The following is a 24484-nucleotide window of genomic DNA, read 5'->3' as shown; positions in this document are numbered from 1 at the left end:
CAGCAAAAGTCACACGAAAAAAGGTCAGGTTTGGCAAGGAAGAAAGTCATCTTTCTTCAAGAGAATGCTCACCCATTCACAATGCCCTAGCCATGGCAAAAATACATGAACTGACAATTGAATTGTTGCCACACCTGCTTTATTTGCCTGATTCGGCTCCATCAGATTTCCATCTCTTCCCCAAGCTCAAAATTGTCCTTGGTGGATGAAGGTTCTCTTCAAATAATAAACTAACAGCAAAATTCGACAAGTATTTTGTAGGCCTGAAGGAATCTTAATTTTCGAAATGAGATCAAGACATTTAAAACATTGCTGGACCACGCATATTAGTGTACAGGGAGACCACATTGAAAAATAAATTTCACGTAGGTAATTAATTTATCTCTATTCCATTTTGAGAGCTTTTCTAATTACCCTCTTTCTAGATACTGACAAAAAGGGTTTCTCTACCAAAAGTATTTTTGCTCACACAAATCTCAAAGCAATTAGTTTTGCATCTCTCGAGTATCATGTATCACTCTTCATCTATTTAATTGCCATCCCATGAAAACAGACCTATAAACAAGTGGGATGCAAACATTTTTATAAAAGATATCATGGAAAACTTTTCATAGTTCATGTACATTAATACATTATAGAAAATCACCTTTTAGTGTTAAATCATAAAAAATTATGCAATTTGAAGTAATGCTTGGAGTAGAGTGAAACTTCTCATAACCCATACCTTCTTCTAATACCATGGCTTCAAATAAGATAATACTTTCTTTAAATGTGATTTAATTTATGTTTACTAGTGCCATTGCTGCCATTGTGATACTCATTGATTCACTGTAATCTGAACCATAGCTAAGAACCCAACTTAAGACAAACACTAAAACTGAAAAAAGGTGGAACTGACCCATCACAAGAGTATTTGCTATAGGGATAATAATTTTACAAAGAAAATCAGATGCACCACTTGCCGAAGAACAAATGTCTTTTCTACAAAAATTTCACACACTATGAAACATCTTCAATTTTTGCAATCAATTATTTTTATAAAACCCCTAATGGATAAGAAAATTACATACATTTGTGCATTGAAATGACTAAGGCTGATGAGTTGAAAGGTGTCAATGAGGATACCTAGTTCATCTGAGTTTGCACAAAGAAACTTGCTAGTTTCTAGTTCATATCGACTTATGAAAGAACAATGAAATTTTAAAAATCTGGTCATGCTAAGTTTTTTTTTAGATTCTATTGTCTCGTGTGCGGAAAGCATTCTATTTCTGCATATTACTATTTTAGTTTGTTAAGAAGTAATAATTTGAATCAAACCATAAAATCAAAACAAGCAAGACCGAATGACTTGAAAATTTTTTTTTTAATTTTGTTAGAATGAAAGATTCACTGACTGCTGCAAATAATTAACATTCTATGAGTCATGCTTTAATGTTATACTCAATATTTGGATTAAATGCTAGTACATATGTGAGAATAAAATTTGGGAAGTCAGTTTTGCATGGCAGAAATACATTATCACAATGAAATTATATTCCCTTCTTAGAAAATGTATTATGTTAATTTTTAAAATCCATTATATTTGGAAACAAGAAATGATTCTCCAAGATTTAATTACTTTGTTTTATTGCACTGTTTTACCTGAATTGCATATTTTCAATTAAATAATAATATATATATCATACCTGTGTAAGAAAACCACTTCAACATCTACATCTTCTCTATCTTCATGAAGGAAATCTTTGAGGAAATGGGAAACAGATTCATATGTGATGTGACCACAAACAACAATATGCCTGTGGAAAGACATAAAAATTGATGTAAAAATGCACTGAAGACATGTAAAACAATATCATATATAGCTGTTTCAAAGTAATGCAAATTGTTATTATGCTTCTGAAATTTTAAAATTTAATGCAACAATGAATTTAAAATGAACATCCAAATGAAAGAAGAATATCTATTATGGAAGGGGCCACTTGACAGAGTACAAAGGAAACTTGCTTCAAAGTAGACAGGTATATATTTCACTATACTGAAAAATTTTGTTCAGAATAATCTGTCTGCGGCCCACATGTCCGAATAGCTGTAATAAGACCAGTTGTAGAATTAATGATTAAATAAAGTAGTAGAATTGAATTTTAGAATAATAAATCATTATGTAATTACTGAAGAATGATATATTCAATAATAAAAGACCAAAAAATTGATTTCATACTGAATATAGCCCAAACTATATTTCACTTGTCAAGCACTTAGGCTCAACAGTGATGTTAGATGGATTATTTAATTACATGTGTATAGATTATACTACGTATAGGGTAGATAAAAGTTCAAAGAAAATTTAACTAAGACCAAATATAGTAATGAAAAGTTAGAGGATATATATTATTCAACATATGCTATTACCTACATCTGTGATGAAAAAATGAGCCAGAAACTAAGAATTTTATTTATCCTACTGAATGCAAATTAATATCACTGACCATTAATTTTAGCACTCAAAAGTTGGTGGGAATCTAAGATAAAATTTTAATAAACGTGTATTTACAAATTGAAGTTTTTAAAACTGTATCACCTATGAAAAAATTGCTCCCTGAACATCAAATAAAAATTCTATAAATACAAATACATAAAGCTGCACTGATGTAGAATGATGCTGAACATGTAATAGGTTACAATATTATTTCTATCATTTATGAATATTTCTCCACGTGCTTTTATGCAAATCCTAGAACCATATTTTGTACCTATATATACTTTTATTTTTTGGGCAAAAATGACATCCATAGCCTCTCAGAAGGTTTGGTGTGTTGATTTTATCCATAGAGAGCCATCATTATATCCCTCACACATACTACTTTGTACATAAACTAACACATCTACAATGAAAGGACCTTCTTATAAAGCTCTTAAAAACTATAATAAGAATTACTTTGCTTTGACAAAATGATTATTAAGACTAGTTTGCTGTTTTGATTAATAATACTGACTACAGTCATTAGTTTGCAGAGTGTGGGAAAGTTATCAATCAACATACCAAACACTGCTACATTAGCTTCCTACAGCAAAACTGGCCAAGCATATTAATAACAACTCACTCATTCTTAGATATGTAACATGCACACACAATTTCTATACGAGTGACTAAATAGCACCAAAATATATCCCTACTCAGTTCTAAAGTTACTATGTCTCACCAAAATTACTATGTTAACTCCATGGAATACATCATCTTTATATACTCTTTGCAGAGCCTTGAAGCCACTCGTGCAGCCTAGCTAATTAATTAAAGGGTGGAGAGCATAGGAGGAATCAATCCTGCTACTAATCACACATTCCGAGAAAATGCTGCAACCTTTAATTAATAGTCCCACTTACAATGGCCAACTTCACACCCAAACCTAATTCAATAATGATTTGACACTTTAAATAAGGACAAACAATATAAATAATATTCTATTAAAGAGATTGAATAAAACAATACAATTTATAAATGTATCAACCAAACAGATAAATTAGTTTATGAATGTATAAATTTTGTTGAACTGTTAAAACTCATTATCCTAACTTCTAGAGTAAATTTACCTATGGAGTTGATGCTATTCTATTCATATATGTATATCTATTTACTCAGATATTTGATAAAATATGAATTAACCAGTGTTATCTTAGGTAACTATTCCTTCTTTAGTGGAAGTATCCAGGCATGCAAGTCGTAGGTCCACAACCTCTTTCCCTCACTCTCTCTCTTTCAAAATTCATTCTCCTCCTCTCCTTCTCTTCATCATCTTCTTCCTCCCTTCCATTCCTCCCAATTACATCTCCCTCCTTCACCGACCACATATATCTAAAAACCATGTGGCTCTTAGAGGAACTGAATTCATCATGGACCAAAATACAACAAACATTGATTTTCTTTACTATCCACAACCACATAACACCATTACCACAATTCAATTCAAAATAGGCAGCACCAATCTCCAGTGAGCAATTGCACTATCTAGACAGAAAAAAGTTTGATGATAATCTTTAAGACTGTTAATCTCTCAAACATGCTGAAGTAAGAATACAAGAAGAGAGAACAGTCTTCACTCAGTAAAAGAAATAATAAATATAATTACACTTATTACTTTATTTTTACTATAGTAAAGCTGTCAAGAAATGAGAGAGCAGGGCCAAACTTAGGGATGCATAAGTAATAAGAATTATTGTTAAAATCATTAAAATAAAGATTCTGTCTTTAGTGAGTTAAGTCTTAAGAATTACAACTCCTGAATTTCTTGGTATTTTTAATGTAATAAAGGATAGGGGTTTCAAATCCTTCATTGGCTTGAAGTGTTGTATGTAGAACATTTATTGTGTAGATATAGTCCTGGGATATGGGAAGTAGAAACAATCTGGGGAGACATGAGAAGGGACACAATTTGGGCACAGCTGTAGAATTACATGTGGCTATTAGCACAGGGATACAGGGGAGCCCAAGTCATGTTCAGTTAGGTAATAGGAGAGATAAAGGCATGAACATAAGATGGCTTGGCACAAAATGGTCTTCAAAGAGCACAGTGGCACTACTTTGGTCTAAGAGGCAATTGGTGGCAAGTTACCTTCCTGATCAAAAGAAATGGTATCCCCATAGTCCCTTAGCTACTAATTCCTATGGCCACTTTTAACATATTTGGTAATTTATTTAATGACTTAGTAGTAAAAACACATAGTAAACGAATTATGCTTAAAAAGGCAAAGATCAATCATGCAAATAGTTCCATTAATTCTTCAAAATACTTCATATTAATAAAGGAGACCACTACAAAAATTAAAAAAAATAATGCAAAACTTCATAACTTCATGCTATAATGAGCCTGGTCGTATGATAAAAAATAAGTCTCCAAATTAATAACAGTAACAAATTCCCATCCACATACATACGGTATGTATGCAATAATGTATATGTTAATCTCTAATCACTCCTTTTGTCTCCTCCTCCCACTCTCCCTCTTTCATTTTCATAGCTAACAGAAACAAGACTGTAAGAGAGACACAAAAACTGCTTCTACAATGATTTCCTTTCATACCAGGAGCCAGTTCAGCTAATGCCAACTTGATTCTAAAGGCACTAGGGTCTAACATTTCAAAATCACTTTCTTAATAATACATGGATATAAGCATCTTTCTACAAAAATGTTTCCATTTTTAAATATCCTACTTCCACTTGAATGAGAATCAATAGTCTTCATTTCATATTAATATCACAAAACTGCCAAAGTAGAAAAACTTCAATAATCACACAAAAGTGTGAAAAGGAGGAGGATATATGTATATATATACCAAAGACAAAAGAGGCATAGGTCATTTCCCAATGATGATTAGAAAATATCACATACTGTGAACTAGAATCCAAAAGTATATTGAATTAGTGAAAAATCAGTTTGAAGAAAGTATGTACAAACATAATTATTTCCAGCTAAGCGAGCAAAGACATTGGGCAGGTATTATTGGCTGGAGAGTGATATGTCATATCAAACGAAGACTATGTACACACGGAGTTAAAAAGAAAAGTAAAAAATTAAATATTTTCTACGGATATAAAAACGTATTTGTGAGCTTTTCGGTCCAGCCAACCAACAGCTATCTTGGATGTAAGAGAGGAGAAACACGTGGGTACTCTACCTTCTGCCACGCTCGTTCTTCAGCGTCCCGCCGTACTTGGGCCTAGTCCCGATGAGATCAATGATTTCGGGGATACAACTTGCGAAAATGGCCTAAAAGGTGGTGGAGGAGTAGGCATGAAGGGGAAACAAACACTCGAATAAAGATGTGAGTAACACGAAGGTAAAAGGGACAATTGGTAAGGGTAAATGGGAAAGGTGACAAACGGAACTCTTGGCTTGTGAGAAAAGTACAGTTGTAATGGAATGGTATGAGTCCATTTTTGGTGCCTGCTGTTATGGTATAATGAAGTGTAGAAGTAGAGGAAGAAGACGAAGAGGGTTCTCTCCCTTGGCTGGTCATATTCAGAAACATCAAAGCAGGGTATTATGTAGTATTTTGAAAAAAAACAATGATCCATGCATTATTTCCACTTCAAAACTATCCAATTAGGATACATCAGTTAATTAATATTTCATTTCTGAATATGAACCGTTTATTTTTGTCTCATTAATCTTTCTCTTTCTGTCTCTCTCTCTTTCAAATAGCACACAGAAACCCTGGCTTGTTAGGTCCTCACACACACAAATACATTTTACACACTTGCAGGAGAAAAACCAAGCAAAAAGGATTCAATCATCATCACATCCACCACCAACGAGCCAATGTTTCTTGGTGCAGCAGCCACTGCAGAAAAGGGAAAGCCACTGCATCTCTCGGAACTGTGCATAGTTGACCTCCACTCCACTGTGGCTAAAGATTAATTAGGGAAATTCGAGTAGAACTAATGAAAAATTTAAGGTGGTAGTGCTCTACAGGAAATTCTTCACTGTGGTCTAGCAATTAAAAAAATCTACAAATCTACCCTTGCTAAAATAGCAGTCTGAAAGTTTAAGAGTAATAAGCCCATAACAAGAATAATGGAACAGACATTCGTAGGCATGCCACCAAGAAACATTACATTCTATTATATTTATGTTATGTATATATATATATATAGAGATGTATATATATATATATATATATATATATATATATATATGTACTTGGCACCTTTGTCTGGCTACAGTGGTAGATGGACACCAAAAAATTATTTTCAATCAACAAAGAAAACACTTCACACCCTAAAAGGCACTTAATGTAGAAAATATATTTATAAAAGTGTTAACTAAATCAAACTCAAGCTAATGTCAAACTGGGAAGGAAAGTAATGTTTGCACTGCACTTGTGTGTACCTCCTTCCACGCTCCCGTTTGTACGATCCACCATATTTGCACCGGTTGCCAGCCAGCTCGGTGATTTCAGGAATCCAGCTGGCAAACACAGCCTAAAGAACCACCAGGCGGTCCATTTTGAGTTGGTTTGGAAATTTGGCAGGGAGAATTTTTGGGAGGAATGAGGATGGTTGGGAGCATGAATGATAGGTAAGAGTGGTTAACAAGGATTAATGGATGGGAAGGTAAAAAAAGTATTGTATGTAAAAGGTAATGCAGGGCATAGCTGGCATATTACATGAGCAGGCCTTTGACCTTCTTCTCTTTGCTTGCAAATGAAATTAAATCAACTTACTCCCATAAAACAATTGCCCGAATAAATCTTTACCTCTTGGTCTGCAAACTTTCTCTTGCACTCCATTAACCAACAATGACTTCAAAATCAAACAAAAACACCTGCAGGATGTAACCAAATCATAATGTTTTCATATTTATAAGTTTGATAACTCTTAATAAGCCATTTAATCAGTCAAAACGAGACAGGGTGTTAATTTTCACAAATTAGTACGATTATGAGGGAAACATCTATTTAGCAGACATAAATTGATGCAAGGGCAAACAAAACTCATACATATGAAGCTTCTTGTAAAATAATAGAAGTTTTGAATAAATATAACCAAGGAATGCTTACCTTTCAAATTATTAGATGATACTCAGGTTTTAAGGTATTGTTAATTTATATTCAAAAGCTTGAAAATAGTAATTGCTATACTTTGGTACTGTCTGCCAGGAAACTGTCTTAAATAAATGTGAGATCAATGAAAAGCATAATGGCTTCATCAGTCAAGCTAAGCTGATCACTAATAAAATGGAACATAAAATATGATTATCGGCAAATCCTTGTCCCTATCTTAACTGAGACTTTCTTGTACTTACATGAACTTCTGATGGTTAATTTTACTTTTACAAAGGAAAAAAGTGAATCTTGCCTATCCTCTATGATAAGCTGCATATAGTATTAATCAAAGGTATATATTTTATATTGAATGAAATAGAATAGGATGATATCTATGTACCATGCAATTAAACTTATAATTACTTTTATAATTAATATATATGTACATATGCATATGTGTGTGTGTATGTATATGTATATATATATATATATATATATATATATATATATATATATATATATATATATATATACACACACATACATATAAACACATGCACGCACATACACAAACACACTCATATACACACACACACACACACACATATACATATATATATATATATATATATATATATATATATATATATATATATATATATATATATATATATGTATGTATGTATGTATGTATATGCATGTATGTATATATGAGACTAAGACTACAGTAGCATACACTTAAAATAAACAACACTAGGTCAAATATGCCAGAGAGGTGATGGAATGCAAAAGCTAGTATAGGTCTACTACTTGTTTCTATGCAACATTTAACATAGATGGTTAATTCCATGTAAGTCAGAAATTACACCTACAATCATGGTGTAATTATATGAATTTTATTTAAGTATTTAACTCATTAATGATTTTTAAACTCATGTAATGAATGCCAATTGCTGGTAAAGGATATTTTAATTTATAATTGGTCAAAATTTAACTCCAGAGCAAATTATAAAAGAGATTAAGTTGACATGTTTGAAGGGCATTAAGGAGAAAAATATCCAAACCTAACAAATTTAGGTAACGGAGATATTAAAGGAGTAGGTGTTGTAAAGAAACATGATTTCTGACGAAAACCATAGCCAAATATCCTCATTATATCGCCACAACTTAAACTGGTTGCCAGACATACTTTGAAACATATACCAAATCTCCCTATATTACCAAATGTGTAATTAGCAGAAATAGAAAGTAAATTAAACATATATTAATATTGACATTAAAAATGAGGATTTAAAATAAAATGCATTAAGGCTGTGAATAATAGGTGCCAGTCAATACTATGTACCATAAACATTACACCTCCCTCATCATACACTATCTCCATCCAAAAAATTCTTCCCATAATAGTAGGCTACTGAGTCTGGCTACCCTTCACATACTTTACCTAGTTTAAATAATAGAGAGTAGAGCAGCAGACATACTGTTGAGCCTCATGTTAGTATTTGTAAATTGAAAAGACATATTTTAAAAGTATATTATTGTATGTGGGTATAGATATATAACTATTAATTGTTATATATATATATATATATAATTATAATATTATATATATATATATATATATATAATATTATATATATATATATATATATATATATATATATATATATATATATATAATATTATAATTATATATATATATATATATATATATATATATATATATATATATATAATATTATATATATATATATATATATATACCAATAGGGTAGACAACCAACAACAAAGGGTGTACCTCTTTCCATGCTCCCGCTTGTATTCTCCACTGTACTTGGATCTAGTTCCTACCAGCTCTATAATCTCAGGAATGCTACTCGCAAATATTGCCTAAAAGGAAAAATGTCATCAACTAATAAGCTTTTTTAAACAAGGCAATTACTGTTTCAGCGCTTTTGGAATGTGTTGACATAAGGTGCTGCTTTTATTTAACTGACACAAATATGCTGCCGTGTTTAAGCGTTTCTCAGGAGAAAGCATTGGAATACTGTAAATAGTTTGACATTTAATTTTAATTGTTGCTTTAAATCAAAAACCAGACTGTTTACACCATGCAGGATGATATGGTAGAATTCTACTGATTTGCATTAAGTATCAAGCTTCATAAGGATAAGCTTTTTAGGAATTGGCAGTGGATGTGAATAAATTAAGCAATCAGTTTAATTAAACAACTGTGTGGAATGGATTATTTTTACTAGCAAACAATTACAGTTTTGAAAAAATGAATGAATAAACAATGAGCGATGCATGAATTTTAGCATTTTTAAATTGCCAATATTCCAAACAAATATGGGCTTCCTTGATATCACAATAGAGTAGCCAATAACTTACAAGGAAAAGGATGAGCTTTTACTCCAACGAATCCACGTTCCTGCCAGTATCAAATAAAAGTGTATATTCCCTCATTAGGAATAGGTCATGAAAAAGCAAGGTAAAGCTCTTACACACAATGACTTAATAAGCACAAGGCCGATTCATTAAAAGGCTTCAAAATTTGCATTAAGAGAGCAACGAGTGTAAGCTAGAAATTGACAGAGAGAGAGAGAGATTACCAATGATTCAGAGGTGTACTAACAAGCGGAAACACAGAGAGAGACAGACGCACAATGTCTTGGCTGAATTATCAGATCAAACAAAACTGTTTGAATCATAAATGCCAAGCAAAATACTTAAGTGTACACACATTTTAGAAGGCACCAAAGCAGACTTAGAATAAGGTGACATTTTAAAAATAAAAAAATGATATTTATCATGAGTAAAAGTAAAAATGCAGACACAACATTAACATTTGTTAAAGAAAGAGAAATATTAATGGTTATTGTATCAAGTAATAAAATACTACATTTCAGATAGTTTCAGCCAAGATTGAATACATAGTCAAAGCATCTAACCTTCCCAGCTGATTATGTAAATGATGCACATTAAAACACTTAAAATTAAATATCCTGTGTATCACAAAAGGTTTGTTTACAATGTCAAAAAATAAAACAACTTTTTAACTTAGCATATGTAAGTGACATATGTAATCAGACACTTCCAGCTAATGGGGAAGGAGAGCATGAAAGTGATAGACATCTGGAAGAGAGGTAAGTAAGAAGTGGCAGCATTGAGTCTTCAGAAAGTAATGAATTTTAAAGCAGTAGCTTTTAATTAACCTAACCAGCACACAGTAAATTTATTATTTAATTGATAGTGGACATTTCAATTCAATAAGTGTTAAGTTAGAAAAATATAAGATTAATTTCCCTAGGAAATAGTTAGTTTCCTTCATGCTTCAAAGTAAAAGATATTTTAAAATATCTTCATTTTAATTCTACACAAGACTGCAGACTGAAAAGCAATCCTTAGCTATTCAAATGAAAAGATAAATATCATAATGCCAAAATGTCTACAAAAAAAAGCAAAATTAAATCTTTGCATTGTTATTTTTAATTCAGGTGCTTTTAAATCTACTATAAGATCAATAATAATTAATGACCTCACATGATTAATAGAAATTACAGAGTCTCTAAAAGCAACTACAAATAAAATTCTCTTAACTGTTAAGGCTATTTAAATATCAATTTAAATCCAAGGAAATCCTATGTACTTACATACCACTGATGTCATAGCATCAATTAATACAGATGCTCTGGGAAGAATTGAACTAATTTCAGTACCTTTATTACACCAAGTACTAAAATCTCCAAAATGGCTCTTCAATACCTTACACCAATTCATCCTTGAAACTTAAGAATCAGTCTATCATGCACTTATAAACATTCTTGTCCACTAATTAATTCCACCAAAACAGGTGCATAGCCAATATACTTGCTAAACAAACCATTTTAGTTAGATTAATTTTGACAGTGAAAAAATGTACTGAGGCTGGTAGGTATTAGTATATTCATGGCTAGCAAACATATATGCAAGGTTCAATGGAAGGTATCACAAAACATGCCCTTTTATTATTGTATTACAAGTTGCTTTGGTGGCAACCTTCTAATAAGAACACAAATAAACCAGTTGGATAGGGATTATACATTTTGAAGGCACATTTAGTTAAAATATGATCAAAACTGCCAATTCCCATGCAAAACTTTGTCATATTTGTAGTAACAGGAGACACAGAGGTTCAGTGGAGGAAACTGATGAATATTATTTTCAGGTAAATAATTTATTATTAGTTACATATGACATAAAAACTGCAGATCAAAGTCAACAGCATATAAATGAAAGTCTCAGATGGCTGCTTTGCAATGAATGACATCATATGGGTAAAACAATATGTAATTTAAATATGCCATTTGTAGAACACATCAAAGTAGCATATCTAATTCAAGTTATTTAAATAAATTCATGCACCAAGGAGTTGCAGCCACCTCCAAAAATAAGGGACAACCGTTTTGATACATCTCCAACATTTAATTTATAATGAAAAAGTCATAACGCAATGTGATTTTTATCAGCTTCAGAAGAAATAAAGTTCAAAGGCCAAGAGAAATAGAAGTGAGAGTTAAACATTCAAAACACTTTTACTTCAAGACTGCTGACAACTTTTACCCACCCATGCTAATCTCACATGGGCTACAAAACCAGTATCCAATAGTTATTGTATTGAAAAGAGACAAACTTGTGAGATAAAAGATGCATATTAAAGTGAATGCAGAATGCAAAATTTTCACTTTTTTGAACCATCATAGATTCAACTTTGGAATATATGAATACATAATCAACTTGCAGAGACATTCACAATGTTTCTTTACACAATTTACCATTTATGCAATTTTGAATCAAGATTAAGAGAATATAGAGAAAAATTAACTTGATGAAACAGATTTCACAGCAAAGGAGAGTTATCAGCAGCAGATATTGTAATGCCATCAGAAATCAGTCAAGCTGAGTGGTTAAGAAAAAAGATTAAATTTCTCAGAGGGGAGTAATCCACAGTTTAAACCACTGCCTCAAAAGTTATCCATTTAACATTTCTTATCATATCAGCTCAAATTCAGATAAATATGAAAAGCAAACTGACTTCCAGTCAGATGTAAAAGGAATCAGTTTAAATTCTTGTATTCAGTAAACAGCTCAATTATTTACTTGCGAAAGAAATTTATATTGGATAATTGAAATATTTTATAAAATATTTTGATTTTTATTTTATGAGTTTATTTTTTAACTGATAAATATTGTTATTTTAGGGAACTCTCAAGTGATGATTACTTACCAAGCCGACAAGCAGGAAGAACACAAGAAAAGTTCTCCCAAGGACGGTCTGACAGTACACATCACCATAGCCCACCGTGGACATGGTGACAATGAGGAAATAGACACAAGTCCAATAGGAAAGTTGTTGAGGGTTTTTAAAATCTAGAGGATCCCCAGAATTTTCGAGCTGAAAGAAGAAGATATTGTATACATTATATGTGAGAGTAAGATAATACTTACATCATGAAAAAATATTAAAAAATACATATTAATAACCCTGATTACAGACTCAGAGTACTAGAGTCTAAACATATTTTCCATAGTCGTTCAAATAGAGTTGTAATATTTTCACTAATTTAATTATACTATGGTTTAAGCACCATTCATTTAAGAAGAATGAATGATACTTAAATTGCTCTTTCCCTGCACATATCTTTGTAGCAATCAGATGTTAAGACTATATGACCTTCCTGGAATAGAGTGATTCTGATGAGTAATTATTCCAAAAAAGTCATAAAAATGCTTTAAAAATGATGCATATGAATTTTGCACCCTTTTAATTTTCATACCTCCTATGACCTTCCATCACCTGACTCACATTACTTTGCCAGGTCTTCCATATTATTATCTAGCCTAGGCCACAAGACAAATGAATATGTAGAGATTTCTAAATGTTCTGGAATACCAAGCATGTAGCTCCTCCAAGATTGTTGGCTGAAAACTTCCAAAATCACTGTCCTGTTTCCTCATATTAAAAATTCCTGTTCCACAATGGATTAATTTGCCCTGTTCTTATAAGGTGCTAACTCCTCTCATCTTATGACCACCCAATCAAGCAATCTAACCCCTTACGTGACACTATTTGTCCCAGAGTACTTCTGAAAATCAATGCAGGGGTGGTCAAAAATTCTTTTCCTCTATTTTGATGCAGGAAAACTCTTACTCATCCTTTTATAATGGTAACCATGAAAGGTCATCCTGTTCTTGAGTGCCTTTATGTATTCATTCGAATAGACATAGCCCTGAGGTGCAATTGACAAATTCTGTAAACCTGTGGTTGCCTTCTGATGGAGGAGCACACTCACCTTTTCCCAAAAAATATATTGCAAGGGCTTTCCAAAATGTGTCCCACATAAATATTTCATGATCTTTCCCTCTGACAGCCACTTATTGCCCATATTTATTAGTGCTTCATGGGCTTTGGTGAAGCATGTTAATGCACTACCAGGATGTAAATTCAATGGGTGTCTCCTCACTATTTGGTATTCGTGTAAGATTCCAGCACCTAGATCATATGGAGATGCATTACATAAGAATTACCAAGAATATTTTATTATAATGAGCTAACACATGGAATGAGACAACTGCACTCTTCATGGTCAAAAAAGCTACCACTAAACTCACATTCTCCAGACCATTCCCTCTTCTCATCTTTCCTGAAAATTCATATAAGGGAGCTGAAATTGATGCGAGTCAGACTAAGCATATGCTAGAAATATATTCAACTCTTCTAAAATGACCTCAGTGGTAATTTATCATTTTATTTAGAGAATCCCACTTCAGCTTTCACTCTCCTCCTGGACACATGCCCTATAGTTTGGCCCAAAAATTCCAGTCTTGCATTAGCCTAGATTTATCCCTGTTGACTTTAAATCCCAGCCTATGGAATCTATCAAACATCCCCTCAAAATTAGCAGCCACTTTTCCTTATCCTTTCCCCCATAATGATACTGTAACTCTGTGAGAAAACAATTTTAGCAGAGCCTGCAAAACCTGATCTAGCATTCTTTGAAAAATGGAAGTTGTAGATGCAATTCGAAATCGCTATCTAGCACAATGAAAGATGCCTCTGTGGGTATTCATTATGCATGGCTTCTGTGATTCTTATTGCATGCCAAATCTCAAACCTCCCAACAATTTAAGGAACAATTCCTTTACTCCTGGGAATGGATATCTCTCAACTTTTAAATGAGGGTCAATTTTTACACATTTTGTAATCCCTAAAAATACTGGTACTGCCATTATTTTTAGCAACTGATACAATTAGGGTTGCTCACCCCTAAAATGTACAATGTATGAGATTCCTAGCTCAATAGCTTCTTCAATTCCTAATCAACCTTACCTATTCGTGAAAACTCTTCACAGGAGAAAATCACTTGTAAGAAGCAAAATTTGCATTCAAAGCCTTTTTTTACAATGCAACTGAGTTACACTTTTTTGTGTGTGCACAAACCAGTATCCTATAAGTTTCATGCTGAATCAACACAAACCCCATTTCTCTCTTATTCTATTTACAGACAATATAAAACCTAATGCCTGAAACTAATCTTGACCCATTAGAGGAGGACCACCATTGCTAATAATGAACAGAGGGAATTTTAGCTTTGCACTTTTATATGGAGAAGGCAATGACCTAAAACAAAGAAAGATACAACACAGCAGAGGAAAATATAAGCATGCTGTAATTTGTGCCTGGATGGTAGGGAAGGAAGAAGATCTCAATAGTATATTGGCCTGATTGTTAAAATGGGAGGAAACATATGATCTCAAGTTAAAATATATTAAAATTAAAGTCAGTATTTCAAACCTAATAGTCAGTTTATTAAAAAAGGCTAAGGGAAGTTACACCTGAACATGAGTAGCACAGATATAAGTTGTTATTCTGGGAGCAAGATCAACGCTGGCAGAAGAAACAAGAGGAATATACTTAACAGAATACGGATGAATAACATGAGTTTTATAAGACAAATTAATTGCTAACATCAAATTAAACTAGCCTACACTTAAGAAAGCAATTAATAAAAACTTAAGAATAGAGCTTGCTTTTCAATGTCTGTGAGACAAGGAAAAGAGCATTAGAGAGCAGAAATTGGAAGTTATGGTGATGTAGTGTTACCAAAGACTGATGATCAAATGCAATAGATAGGAGGAACAACTATATGCATGGTGTTGGGTGAAGAGAGAGCCCTATGAATGACACTTACATGAAGAGGAGGGAAATCAATTTGATTGATACTGAGGCAGGATAGTATGCTGGAGAACAAATTGATGGGAAGAATTTAAGAGGAAGATCAAAGATGGCTAACTGAGAAATGGGTCGTGGAAAACATTTGTACAAGACAAATTGAAGTAATGGAGAGACTTGCAGTTATTAGAAAAGCCAGTTGTGAACCAATCCTCAGAGTTCACATGATGTTGATATTTTTAGTGATTGCATTTATCTCAGTAAAATATTCAAACATAAATTAGCCGCTACCATTAAAAAATATGATAATTTAGTGTTAAACCTAAAATTACTCATTTACTTGGGTTATACTTACCAAATGAATAATCCCGGCTGCAGTAAGCCATACTGAAATGAATATTGATACCAACTGGGCCAAGCGTATAGAACTTGAAGTCTTGAGAATATTGAGATATTGTAGGATATCCGGAACTGTCATTAAACGAAGAGCTCGAAGAAATCTTAAACCTTTATGGAAAAAGAAAAATGAAACATTAAATTTAAAGTTAAAATATGTATAAAAGAGTAAGATGCTAAACTCATTCTCAAAATTACTTAAAAACTTTTTGGTACACAAAAATGCATTATACTGGATATAAATTAGTAAGGGGTGAGATTAAGAAGAAAAAACTGTTAGGGCATTATGATAAAAAGTAGATTACACTGATGGAATAAGCTGATGGGAGTGGGGCTGGAGATGACAATCTAAAATTAGGGGAGCAGTAGAGAAAACAAATTAAAATAATACTGATATCATTATGTGACAACATGACTAATTTATTATAAGATATCTGACTTGTCAACTTTATTTTTCAAAACATTTTATTTTCAGAAATTCAACTAATCTTCTGTAGTACAATATTTGAATTTGGAATTCATCATAGAAGTTACTGAAAACTCTTCGAAGAGATTTAATAGAGCATTATCTATTCTTAATTGAAGATGGAATGGAGCTCTACAAAAGGAAATCAAGGAAAATAGCTTTAATGATGAATGTATGGCAATGGAAAATTTGATTTAGAAATGTGTATACAATTTTCTGAAACCATCTTTTCTGGGGCATCAGCATGCATTAACCAAGGATTTACGGTGGAATTAATGCTAACATAAATACTAGCAACTCCTTACTTTAAGTTAAACATAAAAAAACTTTGCTAAATTCCACTGCTTAATATATTCTATTGTTTCAGGCTTCACTTCGTGGAAGTAATTGATATCCATTATTGAAATAGAAAGAAAGACTCGTACTTTTCCACAGATTTTATTATACGGCACGACACGTTTCACCGACTTGCGGCATCATCGGTGATCCACTGCTTAAGTTAAATGTCTATGTATATATTTATATATTTTGTTACAGATGTCACAAATTTGATACACTTTTGACATTACATTTTAGACAACTTATGATATGACATAAAAGAAAATTTTCTGAGAGACATGATATTATTTTTTATCTATAGAGCTCTAATTGGTATATTAAATCAAGGTATTATACATAAAAGCAAAGACTTTTACATTAGCTAGCATTCAATGTGTTATGCATTAAATAAGTAACAATGTCAACATTTGTATATTTGTCATGGGCCTTCAGTTTTTTGAAAAACTGAATGCTCTTGGTTCAATTCCTGGTTCAGGAAATTTTTTTCTGCTTGGAATTCTTTTCCAACCACCTTTCCCACTGATTATGTGCATATTATTTTGTGTTACATGGCCCTTTCCCAATCCTATATTCTTAAGAGTATGTTTTCATTGTTACTTGGATTTTAGTGCATGAATATTTGACTGTATATGTGTGCAAGTATATTGCACGTATATTCATCACATATGTATGCATATGCACATTCGTGATGAAGGTTTTTTGAGGCTTTCATAATAAGTTTAGTCTTATCAAAGTATTCTTATTTTGAGAATATATTTGGCCAGTTCTCCTGCAGCCTTTTCTATGTCCAAAGTGATGAGTTTGTAAAAAAAGACATTGAAAATAAGATGGACTTTGGATATTCTCTGCTTAGTGCTTTCTGATTGGTCAGTTGATGGCCTCATTGGAAAATTACTTTCTAAGAGCCGGAGAGAACGAAACTGGCTCTATTGGCTTTCTGGTTTCCTCAATGATCTCTACAACTTCTTCAATGAGATGAAAGAATTAGCTTTTCTCTTTGTGAAAAATTGCTGCATTTGAGAAGAGAAGTCCTTCCTGGGCATATTCAGCTACATCTAACAGTCTGAACTGTTTGCTGTCATTACATCATAATGTCTATGAATGACAATGGGTCAACAAATGTAGTGGTGTTAAATGAACAAGCTTATTAAGCATAAGCAAAGTTAATTGTAAGAAATGTCCTCATACTACCTTGATCAAAAAGTTCCCGGAATTTATTCAGAAAATTAAAAATACAAGTTTATTCATCTAAATCTATATTGTCCCCTTCAAAGTAATCCCCATCGACTGCAACACACTTATGCCAGCGCTTGATCCAATCCTCGAAACATTTTTTATATTCGGTTTTCGGTATGTCCATCAGTGCTTCCTGCGATTTTTCCATTACTTCCTCTCGGCTGCTAAAACGCGTTCCCCGTAATGGTTTTTTAACTCGATTGAACAGAAAGAAGTCACAGGGAGCCAAATCAGGTGAATTCGGTGGCTGTTGGATGGTATTTGTTGCATTTTTCGTCAAAAAATTACGAATAATGATAGCACTGTGCGACGGTGCGTTATCATGGTGCAAAATCCACGAGTTTTCTGCCCACATTTCTGGTCTCTTTCGGCGAATTGCTTCACGCAAACGTCTCATAACGCCCAAATAATACTCTTTGTTTACTGTCTAGCAAAAATTCATGATGCACTACACCGTTGTAATCCATGAAAACCGTCAGCATTGCCTTCTTTTTTGACTGAAAACGACGTGGTTTTTTTGGTCTCGGCTCATTTGATGAACGCCATTCACTTGCCTGATGTCTGGATTGCGTGTCGTACTCATAAACCCACGTCTCGTCTCCAGTAATGATCCTTTTGATGAATGTGGGATCGGATTCAGCCTCGCAAATCATGTCTTTTGCGACGTCAACACGGTCTCTTTTTTGCACGAAATTGAGGTCTTTTGGCACCAACTTTGCTGCTACACGACGGAAACCCAAATCATTAACCACAATGTCTTGGGCGGATCCATAGGCAATGTTCAAGTCCTCCGCTATTTCTCTGATGGTTAATTTGCGGTTATTGACCAACATTTCTTTTACTTTATCAATTTTTTCACCGACTTTCGATGTCGATGGTCTGCCACTGCGTTCATCATCTTCGATTGACTCACGACCACTTCTGAACCGCTCGTGCCACTGGTAAACGACCGTTTTTTTTAGAGAATCGTTGCCGAAACACTTTTCCAACATTTCCAACGTCCGTGCGCCACTAAATCCGTTTTTTACGCAAAATTTAATACAAGTTCGTTGTTGCAAATTTAAATCCATTTCTGAAATTGTAAAAAATCGCCAACACACACAGAGATAGATGTACTCTTGGCTACGTAACTTTTGCAAATGTCAAGTTATGACACTAAGATTTAAAGGGAATATCAACAACAGATGTACCAATTTAACAAAAAAAACAGAACTCAAATCGGAACGATGGGAGCGCCACACGGTGGTTATTCCGGGAACTTTTTTATCAAGGTAGTATACCCCTTCTGATCCAAAATTAAACAACAAAATAAATGTATGGCATTACTTAATAAGAATGTTCCCAATGAGGAAACAGACAATACATATCCTCCCATCTTCCCTGCAAGCCTCATTTTCACTCTTTCCCCAAAACTCATAAAGTTGGCATCTCTGACTGTTCCAATATCTCCAGCGTTGTTCCCTCAACAGAATTTCGGCATATATTTGTTGATATGTACCAACAACCAACTGATATGTCCCATTATTTTCTAGACACTCAAAATGTTTCCCATCTTCATGATCTAAGCCTTTCTTGTGGCCACAATTTACCCAGTACCTCTGTGCAAAACTATATATTCATTCCAATATATTGATGAAATATTTAACTTATGAGCGCATGCTGAATCTCCTCTACAAAAATTTATTTTGGGCCATAATTCCTACTCCACCCTTTCCTTCATACACTCTATTTCCCCTACACATTCACGATTCCTAGACAAGGACACATTTATCAGGCAAAGAATTTAAAACAGTTTAAGTCCATGTTAAACTCACTAACAGACAACTCCCCTTACACAAGACAACTGGCATTTACTATACCTCATTTCATATATCCTCTCCAACCATTGAGATAGAATTTGCAACTCCACTAAATATCATGAAAAATCATTGCCAATTAACATGATACAGAATCAAAACATGCATGCTCTAGATAGTTTCTAAATAGATGCATCTTGCCAGCCTCCCCCTGTTTTTCCCATGCCATGAGAATGACCATAGTAATAGCACCAATCAATTCATCTCCTATTTCCCAGATGTAGATCTATAAAGTAAATTCAGATTTGTTTGCAAAATACCACCACTCACACAACCTACAAGACATTCTTTGCCAAAAATGTACACACAAAACCACTCAATAGCAGTAACTGCCTCTCAAAAAATGCAATGCGTGTATACGCTCCAATGCAATATTGCTCCTTTCCACAATGAAAAATAAACAACCAAACCCATCCCTGCATACTAAAAATAATCTCACGAGCTGGCTAACATTTAAAGGATCAAATATTTGTTCCTTGAACAGGTAGAAACCAGCAAGTCTGAAAAACGCCAGATTAAACCTTGTTCATTATTCAATCAATGTCTGACAAACATTAAAACCCACTTCTCTCCCCCTCATCAACAAATACCTCCCCTTTCCTTCTTCTTCTTCCCATTCTAAACCTTTACTGGTGAACCTTCTGATTCTCATCAGTACATCTCTCTATTGAAGAAGGAATGTACTCCAACAGCTACAATGTAAGTATGCCATTCTCTCCTTTTTGTTGCTGTCTTCTCTTACATTCATTGATTTTTACAGTCACTATTCCTTCATTCATAACTGAATACATATTAGGTTTTTCTGGAAGGTACCCGGCCATGCAATATTTGGAGGAAAATAGCCTACCTAGGACAATGAGACCATAGCCCCCTTTGAAGTACTACCCTTGGGATCTCAGACACTTATCCCTTCATCTCTTTTACTTTTCAAACAATTGGCAAAGTCCTCTTCGGGAATGGTCACCAGCTGCCTCGTCACATTCTCTTTTATTTCATCAACATCAAGATTTCATGCCGCAAGTTCAGGAGACTTACTCCAAGCTGTAAATAATGGCCCAGGTTTTCTAAAAAGGTCATAACTGGAGATAAGTCATGGGTCTATGGCATGACCCTGAAACAAAAGCCAAGTCTTCCCAACAGTCAATAGATGGGATAAAAGAGAATGCGATGAGGCAATTAATGACAATTCTTAAATAAGACTGCCAATAGTTTTGAAAAGTAAAGGAGATACTGTGATAAATGTGTAAGGTCTCAAGGCCCCTCACCATATTCAACAGCCGTAACAGTCCCACCTCACTTTCAACTGCATCAAATATTAACTGCACTTCAACAAAGATATGTGTACTACAGTGTAACTCTTTCACTACCCAAGTTTTATGAGATCAAACTTCCACCCATCCCTCCATTATCATTCATAACATAACATAGAGTCTCTTCCACGGAACTTCCCATCTTGCCATACTACTTGACCTCACACTACCTCCCTCATCCAGGTTCTTTCATTCTATGTATAGTTGTTTATCTTCTTCTTTCCTCCATTTCCTCCCTCTTGATGCTTCAATTGCACACCTTAAGTACACTGAATCCTCTATAATTTGCCTATACAAAGCTTTTAATCTACCAGGGCATAATAATTGTCATTAAATCACACTGTTAAATTACTTACCAATGTATTGTAATATGAACTATGTAATTATAAAGATATCTTGTTTCATATAAGCTAGGACTTAGAAGTAGTGTGTAGTGCCAAGATTCACCAAAAGCTAGCCTAACTTTGTGTAATGCTGCTTAATATATACTTCCCTAAACCCTGTCCTAAAGAATAATTAAATAATTACTCTCTTCATCAGCTCCCCAACAAATTACTCTCCCTCTCCTCATTATAATATGATATTAGCGGGTGAACTTTTTTACATTTCACATAAGGTATGTATGCTTGCTTTAGACATATATGAATAGGTGTGTATATGTTTTTACATACAAAAGTATTTTGTTAAATTATTGAATTACATAATTATTTGGTGAAATGTACATATTAAAATTATTCTTACCTATCCATGTTCTGTCTAAGTAAATAGAAACAAAGGATGGAGGTATAGTGAAGTAGTCCACAAAAGAGTACATCTCCAACATGAACCATAATTTGTCACTGGCAGCTATAAACTGTAAAAAATACAAGTGGTAATTTGGAAATTGAAGAGTTATCATGCATTGAAGATACAGTAGTAATTCATTTGTTTGCCTTGATTACAGTTCACTAGAATATGAAGTTATAGCTTAAAGTAATGGAACAATCAGAATCGACTGCTTTTTGATTTGCTGAAAAATCCTCAAACATGATACAATTAAAATCAATGAAGAATGTACACAACTTTTTCAGTAAAATTATAATTATTAAAACTTTTCAACAATGGCCATAAACAATGAAATATATTGTTGAGTTATGTTTTCAATTTAAATGATAGTCCTGTCTATTGGTTATACTCACACGTATAAAAAAGTACACCATAAAAAATATATTGAAGGCTAAATCTATTTGCTGGGTGATGTTGTTGCTCCATTTCTGACATCTCTCTACCTCCTCACTGAAAATGATGCAAGGGAAGGTTATTAATTACAAACATTACTGAACTCTTAAAATTTGCACTAAAATGCTCTAAGATGAGATATCCAAGAAAATTTACAAGCAGCAATATGTTAAATGCATGCTTCAACTATCTGGTGAATTTCTACAGCATTCAATTTTAATAAGTAGGTAATAGTTTTAATAATGCACTTACCCTTTATTAGTGCCATAAACATTACTTTAAAATAAAAGAAGTAGGAATAAAGATGTCAAAACACCATGCATTTGATACCATAAAGGTTTTGACAGGAAAAATTATCGAAATACATTAAGTTTTTTTAAATTCTGTAAGGAGTAATAAATGTTTCCTTCCAAGCGATGACCGTTAGATGATGTAAGGACGTTTGGTAAAGAGCCCCAGAACTTGACTTCCATAGTCAACAAAATGTCATTTAGAGAGAGATGATGACATTGATGAGATAGAAATTTGAAACCATGGCCCGTAAACAAGATTCATAATCTTGGAAATATGATAATGCCATTTTAAATGATAATATTTGTGACCCTACAGATGTTTGAAACCTAATCATTGATGGTAAAAATGAAAAACGTGTGTAACCTTTACCTCTGTGTATTCACTTCTTTTGATAAATAATACTATTCCCAATCTAGAATGGATGTTTACTCTGAGGAACAATTAGTTTTTATCTACTTGTCAAATGAGAAAAGGAAAATCTTAACAGAATATGATTAGGGTATCTAGTAAATTGATCACATTGTCATTGCATATTGTGAATGAATCAAATATTAAAAAAAAATTCTTATCAAAAGCATCTGCAGTTGAAGTTTTTGATGCAAAACAATGTGGCAGCCTTGTTGAGGAAATGAAAAAAAACTTAACAGCACCCAATTTGACTATCATAGCTGATTGCTATGTGAAAACTGAAAATTAATTTTCATTTTAAGTGACTTATAACAGAAAGAAGAATGACTGTGACTGAGACAAACACAGTCAAACGTGCTTATCCAAGAGCGAATTTCACATTTACTGGATTAAATAAAATAAAAACAAAGAAGCAAGTTACAATATTTTACTTTAGGTTGGTGTTAAATAAGAAAGTATGCTTGCTTGCCAACTCTTGAGAAACATTTTCTTTTATCATAAAAATAATTTTATGCTAAAGTCGTAAAGATAATTATGGTCAAAAAATCATGAAGTATATTGGCAAACCAATCGCAATCATCAATGATGATGAAATGATAAAACATTTCTTATTTTCCATAAGATTCTGACAACCCAGCCAATACTCTCAAACCATAACATCCAATAAATGTTGTAGCATAAGTGAAATGATATTCACTTACATGTTACTTATCTGTATAAACACAATTTAATTATGAAAAGCATTTAAGTTGAAATAGTATTAATATTCCTTAACCCATAATTTATCTACTTTTTAAAAGTAATTAACTGTGGCTTTAAGTATTTATTATCATTCTACTGACAAATTGTAGAGAGACAATATTAAATGAACAGACTATGCTATGACCTGGTGAAATTGTATGATGGAGAGATATGTTGCCACATTAATCAACAAAAATTTTTCAAGAGGAATAACTACATTTCACATTAGAAAAAGAGTTCCTCTAGACAGTTTTATCTAAATTACACAAAGAGTATTGGTTTTTCATCGGTTGAGGTAAGACAAATTTTAGTATTTTGATGGATTTTTTGGCCTTCTCTAAAAGCATTTTCGTTTGAAAAAAATGAAGTTTGTGAAACACTATAGTAGTCAACAGATATTTGGTGAAACAACATCAAAATATATAAGATACATACTGGGAAATTACTATGTAAGCCCTGATACAAGTCA

General features: G+C 33.0%; 1 protein-coding gene across 25 annotated transcripts in view; it reads right to left on the bottom strand.

Annotated features, from left to right (window-relative positions):
• slo (calcium-activated potassium channel slo) overlaps nucleotides 1–24484 on the bottom strand; it is a 305693-nt gene that overhangs the window by 87272 nt on the left and 193937 nt on the right. For 20 of the 25 annotated variants that reach the window (XM_071595985.1, XM_071595984.1, XM_071595987.1 and 17 more), the window contains 6 exons: nucleotides 22533–22629; nucleotides 22096–22207; nucleotides 16107–16258; nucleotides 12806–12973; nucleotides 5671–5762; nucleotides 1686–1796 (listed from right to left, as the gene is read on the bottom strand). In XM_071595985.1, coding sequence (XP_071452086.1) covers nucleotides 1686–1796; nucleotides 5671–5762; nucleotides 12806–12973; nucleotides 16107–16258; nucleotides 22096–22207; nucleotides 22533–22629 — 732 coding nt within the window. Of the gene's footprint in view, nucleotides 1–1685; nucleotides 1797–5670; nucleotides 5763–6884; nucleotides 6977–9337; nucleotides 9430–12805; nucleotides 12974–16106; nucleotides 16259–22095; nucleotides 22208–22532; nucleotides 22630–24484 lie in introns of all 25 variants that reach the window. The other 5 variants (XM_071595986.1, XM_071595994.1, XM_071596008.1 and 2 more) reach the window with 2 other exon arrangements.

Source organism: Hetaerina americana, unplaced genomic scaffold, assembly GCF_022747635.1.
Source record: "Hetaerina americana unplaced genomic scaffold, ioHetAmer1.1.p SCAF_72, whole genome shotgun sequence".
NCBI lineage: Eukaryota > Metazoa > Arthropoda > Insecta > Odonata > Calopterygidae > Hetaerina > Hetaerina americana.
This window is presented reverse-complemented; position numbering and strand designations above follow the sequence as displayed.